The sequence below is a fragment of the Camelina sativa genome, chromosome 10, assembly GCF_000633955.1.
Source record: "Camelina sativa cultivar DH55 chromosome 10, Cs, whole genome shotgun sequence".
Classification (NCBI taxonomy): Eukaryota; Viridiplantae; Streptophyta; class Magnoliopsida; order Brassicales; family Brassicaceae; genus Camelina; species Camelina sativa.
The window spans coordinates 1580730-1587385 of NC_025694.1; the positions used below are offsets into that span (position 1 = coordinate 1580730).

The window sequence follows — 6656 nt, forward strand, 5'->3', positions numbered from 1 at the left end:
TTTTTTTTTTTTTTTTTTCATAAATCGAATTGTGTTTTGTGATTTGATGAGATTGTTTTTGTTTCTGTATCTCTGTTTAGCGATTGGGGCGTTGCAGGCAGAGGCTAGAAAAGGGTCATCAGTGATGGCATCAAATGGGAAATTCAAAGATGGTGAAGGGGCAAAACTGGAAACTGATAAGAAGAGCTGGATGAGCTCTGCCCAGTTATGGATCTCTAACCCTAATTCACAATTCCAATCGGTAATTAATATATGATGAATCCACAATTCAATACAAAGATCAATCCTTTTTATGTTGTGTTGTGTGATGGATTCCCCAGTTTGGTCTGATGATGTTTTGTTTTTAACAGACAAACGAAAAAGATGATCGGTGTGTGACTCAGAACCCATTTCAGACGTGTAATTACCCTAATCAAGGAGGGGCATTTCTGCCATTTAACCGTCCTCCTCCTCCACCACCACCGGCTCCTCTGTCTCTCATGACTCCAACATCAGACATGATGATGGATTGTAGCAGAATTGAGCAGAATCATCATCATCATCATCATCAGTTCAACAAACCTTCACAGTTGCAGAGTCATCACATTCAGAAGAAAGAGCAGAGACGTAGGTGGTCACAGGATCTTCACCGTAAATTTGTTGATGCTCTTCATAGACTTGGAGGGCCACAAGGTTAGTCCTTAACCACAGAAACTAATTAAAGGAACCAACTTTGCATAAAAAAATTTGATTGATGAGTTGATTATACTGAGATTGTGTTATGTTGTTGTTGTTTTTGTTGTGAGACAGTGGCTACACCAAAGCAGATTAGAGATTTGATGAAAGTTGATGGTTTAACCAATGATGAAGTGAAGAGCCATTTACAAGTAAGACTTCTCATCTTTTTAGAATAGCATAAACTTTTGATGTTTGAATGAACGAATGATTGTGACAGTGTGGGTGAAATGAATTATGTATTGCAGAAATATAGAATGCATATCCGTAAGCACCCGCTACATCCGTCAAAGACTTTGTCATCCTCGGATCAACCTGGTGTGTTAGAGAGAGAATCACAGAGCTTAATAAGTTTGTCGAGGTCGGATTCTCCACAAAGCCCACTTGTTGCGAGAGGGTTGTTTAGTAGTAATAATGGTGGTCATAGCTCAGAGGAAGCAGAGGTAGACGATGATGAGGAGGAGGAGGAGGAGAAATCTGATGGACGTAGCTGTAGAAATGAAACAAAGAAGAAGAGACAAGTGTTGGATCTTGAGCTTTGAAACTATACATAGTGATGATGAGATCATCTTTACCAGCTTATGTTACTTATATATATGCTCAAAAAAAACTTTGAGTTTGTTCCGGAGTTTTTGTAGATGTAAACATGAGAGGGGAAGAAATAAGCTAAGGATTTTGAGCAAAAAGATAGGTTTTTTTTTTGCCAGAGGATATAGATTAGCAAAGAGAGTGAGTGATCAAAATCCTCAGGTTTGTGGTTCTTTTATTTTGTTTTGTTTTACTTCAATAGAAAGGTAAAACTCAGATATCAAAGATTTTGTTTTTTTTTGCTTGTTGAAAGAGTCATCATATGATTAGTTTTTTTACCAACTCGGTAAATCGAATTCGAGACTCGTACTAAATTAGTTTTACCTTCGAAAACAGAGGATGAAGAAAGTCACAATCTTTGTCTGTCTCTGTAAGACATCGTTGTCTTCAATCTACCTACTCTGAAAATAAAATAAGAATCTTTTATTGCATAAAATCGTACGAAAAGATAAGATTTTTTTTTTATCGTCTTAAATACGACAAGATAACGAATTTAAGATTTTCACTATTGAGATATTGAAAACTTGACTAATCACTGATTTGATGTAGTTTAATTCCACGAGATTCGCATGTTTGGTACATAGAGCTAATAGTGATGGTATTTTGTCTTCGAAATAATAATCTTTTCAATTTGATAATTTTCATTGAAATTTAAATATTCCTTGGGATTTTTACCATTAGCCTAGGCCCCCCTATGTTACAAACACGTTTAAGCGGATGTTTTTTTACTTTTTAACGCTAGATTTTGTTTTTTAATTAATAATAATACGTTTGTTGACACAACCATAACACTTTCTTGTTAAAAGCACTAAACCAATCGAATATTATAGTTCAAATTTGATTCAGTCGGTTCAATTTCTAACCACAACCGGTTTAGCTACCCGGTTTCCGCCATTCGGGTCTGGGCCTCACGGGACACGGGCCACATCTCCACACCCCTTCATCATAATTCACTTTTTTTTTTTTTTTTTTTTTTTTTACAAACGCTTTTCGAATCAAAAGGGTCGGCGACATTGAAGTGAAGGGTTTAAGCAATCACCGGAGCTCTTACGCCGGCCCTGAGCTAAGAATCGACCTTTTTTGTTAGTTTCTTTCGAAGTCTTCCCAATTTAAAAAACCATGAGAGAAATCGTTACGATTCAAGTTGGTGAATTCGCAAACTTCGTCGGCTCCCACTTTTGGAATTTCCAGGTTAGAAGCAAACACCGAACAATGATTCTCTCTCTGCTCGGATTTAGTTTAAATGGGTTTCTGGGTTTTGTTTTTTTCTCTGATTTTCATTACAAAAGTCTTGGGTCTTTTTCTGCTAAAGTTGAGGACTTTATGCTTGAAAATGTAGGATGAACTGCTCGGATTGGCGAGTGACCCAGAAAGCGATCCAATCTTTCGGAACCATAATCTCAACATGGACGTTCTCTACCGCTCCGGTGAGACCCATCAGGTCAGAGAGATTTGAGATTTCGTTTTGACTTTGGTCAAACTCACTTGTTTTCTGTAAATCTCAACCATTTCATTTGTGTGGTGGAATTTTTATACAGGGGGTTGCTACATACACTCCTCGTCTGGTTTCAGTCAACTTAAAAGGTATTAGTCTTAGCTTTATCTTTCCAATTAGAAGATTTTGCTTTGGCAAAGACTTTAATGTGTTTCCAGTTTCAGACTAGCTTGAGATAAGATAAGATAATAAAGTATAACTTAAAGATATAGAATTTGGTTTTCTCTTGGTTATTGTACTCCAATGAACTTAGAACAAGCAAGATTCTGGTTTTGAAATATACATAATGGTGGTTATATGTTTACATCTGAATTTTTTTCGTCTTTTTAGGGTCACTTGGCACCATGAGCTCACGTGGTACCCTCTACAACGAAGGTTCATCATCAAGATCAGTTTCTTCAACAACCTGGTCAGAATTACTAAAATGTTTCTGCATTGGTAGATATTTCCTGAACAGGATGTTTAGGGAAATTGAATCTTAGTGCTGTTTAATTGAGTTAGAGTAAAAGGCTTGTTCTCTCACTTGGGTGATATGATCGAATCTCCAAGTTTGCATAAGTTGAATATCCATTGTGTATCTTGTAGGTTTGGAGATGTTGATACTCAGAGATCAGAACCTCGAAAGAGGAACTTGTTCCTGCAAAGTTTGTATGAGGAAGAACAGAAAGTAGGGAAAGAGATTGAGGACAAAGATATTGTTGGATCCTTAGATGAGGACGTTGAATGTTGGACTGACTTCTCCAAATCCCATTATCATCCTCAAAGTCTATACGAGTTGAACGGTTTATGGATGGACTCTAAGGATTTCAACAACTATGGAATTGGTAAAGACGTTTTCTCTGAGGCTTCACGAGGAGAGGAAATATGCGACAGGCTCCGTTTTTTCGTTGAAGAGTGTGATCATATTCAGGGTATTAAGTTCCTTGTGGATGATTCAGGAGGATTTTCAGCTGTAGCAGCAGATTTCCTCGAAAACATGGCTGATGAGTACACGAACGTACCTGTATTGTTATATTCCGTAAGGAGTCCAATGTCACAGATGAGCCCCAAAAAGACAGTTTCAAACAAGCTTCACGATGCGATATCGTTATCTCGACTCTCATCCTTATGTAAACTCTTCACTCCAATCGGATTACCATCCTTGACAGGAAGTACGCAACATCCTAACTCTCATTGAAACATAAATCTTTTGATTTTCTCCCAATGCAACTACTGATTTGGTTTGTCTTGTTTATCTTTTGTGTTGATTTTTAAAGGTAAAGCATCAAAATATCTTAATCTCGGTGATGAGAAACCTTATCGAAGCAGTGCAGTGTACGCCGCTGCTCTACATGCAAGCACAATCCCTTTCCGAATGCAACCCACTAGCTCAGATTCAAGTGAAGTGTCAACTTCTATGGATGTTAATACACTTGTACAGCTTTTAACGGGACGTGGTAGACAAAACATAGTGACGATTTTAGATTCTGCAATGCCAGCTCCTACATTAGCAGGGAAGCAATTAGAGAATACTCTTTTAACGAACTTGCAGTCGTTAACACCGGAAGTAAATGAAGATGTAGAAGACAATCAAGCAGTTGAGTCAATGTGTATACTTGGAGCTCTTAGATCAGAGGATAAAGAAGCATTGGTTTCAGAAGTGAAGAATGCGGTTGATGCATCTTACGAGCAGGCAATAACCAAAACAAAGCCGTTGTTTTGCAATCTATCTGTCTCACGTTGTCCTCTTCCAGTACCATTACCGTTTCCTTCTATATTTGGAAACCTTGTTGGGATAAAAGGTGAGATATTGAGCAGTCCGGTGTCGGATTCTCTGTACAGAGGCTCACTGGATGTTCACTCCATACCAGTAGCAACAAGGTGGAGATCCTCGAGTGCGATATTGCCCTTTTTGGAGAGTAGAATGGGGAATTTAGAGAAACTTGGGATCCAATGGGGAGCCATGGGATCAGATGTGGTTAGGTCATGGGGATTTGGGAGAGAAGAGTTGCAGGAAATGAGGGAGAATCTGTCAAAAATGGTGTCTGAGCTCAATCCTCAGTTTTTCGAATCTTCGGATTCAGATTAGATATTGAAGGAACTGTGTGTCTTCAAAACGAATCTGTTGTATTATCTCTAAAGATTTATTCATGTTGTTTGAACTTTTAATTTATGTACTTCGTGTGAGCAGCTTGAGGTGAGAGAGAAATTGAAACAATAGAATTGAGTTGATATAGGTGGCATAAGAGACAAGCAATGTCAAACCAGGATAAACCGATATTAACATTTATAGTTCCAGTGGGATTCTTCTGATCAATCTGAAACATTGCTACTTTTCCAATTTCCCCATCCTGTCTACTTCTTTTGTGCACTACAGAGTTAGAAACAACAACTATCACGCTTCTCTATCCATGGCTTAAGGGATCAGTAACCTGATGAACCTTACGAGCCTCAGCGCTTGAGTACTGTCCCACGGCTCTGGCATGAGGAATGGATTGCTTGCCAGCTGCAAGCGCATTCACATTCTCAACTAAATACTGTCTTGGGAGCCTCCCGACCACATTACCTTCCTCGTTCCCTTTTCTATCGAGAAAGGCGAAATGAGGAATACCCTCAACACCAAACTCATCCAACTCTTGCTCCCATTTCGTATTGTCCACATTAAGCATCACAAAGTTAACTTTGTCCCTTCAAACCACAACACCACAAGTAAAGTTGACATTAACACACAAAAGAAAAAACTTAGTGGGGAAATATCCCTATATTCCATTAATGATTGAACAAACATGAGATTAATGGTTTGCTTCTGTAACTAGAATCTTGAAAGCTCTAGTTTGTTCATTACCATCTATCTACATAGCCAATCCAATCCTTAAGAAGTTCCTTAATCCATTAAACCAACACAAGATTAGGTTTCTTCCACAACAACTAGCTTGTTCATTAGCTTCTACATATATCAAAGATCTAGCTTGCTCATCTTAAGTTCTCCAACTAATAAACTAACACAAGATTAATGGATCCATTCTGCAACTAGAAATCTCTAGATTGTCTTTCAGCTATATGTAAAACCTTCAATATAAAAGAAATTGCGATGAAAAACAGACATAAAAGACCAATACTTGTATTGCTGCTCGATTTTGTAAACATCAGGGGCTAGTTCTCGACAAACCTCACACCAATCTGCATAGAACTCTACTACAGTCGGCTTCCCATTCGACAAAGCCTAACAATATCCATTTCACAAAAACCATATAAGCATGCTTATAAAGTCATTCTATGAGATGAAAAACATAGATGAAGAATCCAAAACGAAAAAAGAACCTCCTCGTAAGGCAACGCTGAAGCGGTTAAATCCTTCAAAGAAATCCCAAAATCGAGCCTTGTGGATACAAATAAAGACAAAGCCGCGATAACAGTAACAGCCGCGACTCTTCTATTGATATCCTTATTGGGTGTTTCAGGGAACCCCGAAGAAGAAGATGGTTCTACTTCTTTCGACGCAGCAGAGTTTTCACCATTATCCACTACCAATTTCTCCTGAATCAGGAAAAAAAAGCTAAGACCTTTAGATAATTCGTGGTCGACCCATTTGAAAAAGGATAAAACAAAAAAATCGACAATTGAACCTGGGTTTCGGAAGAATCTGGGTTTGGTTGGCATCGAAGAGCACGAAATCGTGGAGGTCGTGTTTGGGTAAGGAATAAAGATGGATGATTTCGAGGACTGAGATTGAATCCACCATGACTAGATGGAAGGTTTAATGAAAAGGCTAAGCGAGCCATCGTCGCACGAGAGAGAGAGAGATCAAAGCTGTTCAATATCAGAATACAAAAGTAATCATCAGATCGTTATTAACTTTTTTTTTTTTTTTTTTTTTTTT

The 6656-nt window shown here is 38.2% G+C and overlaps 3 protein-coding genes across 3 annotated transcripts in view; 2 read left to right on the forward strand and 1 right to left on the reverse strand.

The window, feature by feature from the left end:
• The window catches only part of LOC104716435 (myb family transcription factor EFM-like), a 2290-nt gene extending 743 nt beyond the window's left edge, over positions 1-1547 (forward strand). The window contains exons 2-5 of the mRNA XM_010433811.1: positions 81-241; positions 351-672; positions 790-866; positions 963-1547. Of these exons, the coding sequence (XP_010432113.1) occupies positions 81-241; positions 351-672; positions 790-866; positions 963-1256 (854 nt within the window). The 3' untranslated portion in view covers positions 1257-1547. The remainder of the gene's footprint in view (positions 1-80; positions 242-350; positions 673-789; positions 867-962) is intronic.
• On the forward strand, positions 2278-4949 carry LOC104716436 (protein misato homolog 1-like). Its single transcript, XM_010433812.1, has 6 exons — positions 2278-2493; positions 2642-2743; positions 2841-2886; positions 3128-3206; positions 3383-3948; positions 4054-4949. Exons 1-6 carry the CDS (start codon positions 2422-2424, stop codon positions 4863-4865), a joined length of 1677 nt encoding a protein of 558 aa, XP_010432114.1. The 5' UTR covers positions 2278-2421; the 3' UTR covers positions 4866-4949.
• On the reverse strand, positions 4975-6648 carry LOC104716437 (thioredoxin-like protein HCF164, chloroplastic). Its single transcript, XM_010433813.2, has 4 exons — positions 6403-6648; positions 6098-6313; positions 5896-5999; positions 4975-5464 (listed from the first exon to the last, which is right to left on the reverse strand). The coding sequence occupies exons 1-4, from the start codon at positions 6556-6558 to the stop codon at positions 5182-5184; spliced, it is 759 nt and encodes a 252-aa protein (XP_010432115.1). The 5' UTR covers positions 6559-6648; the 3' UTR covers positions 4975-5181.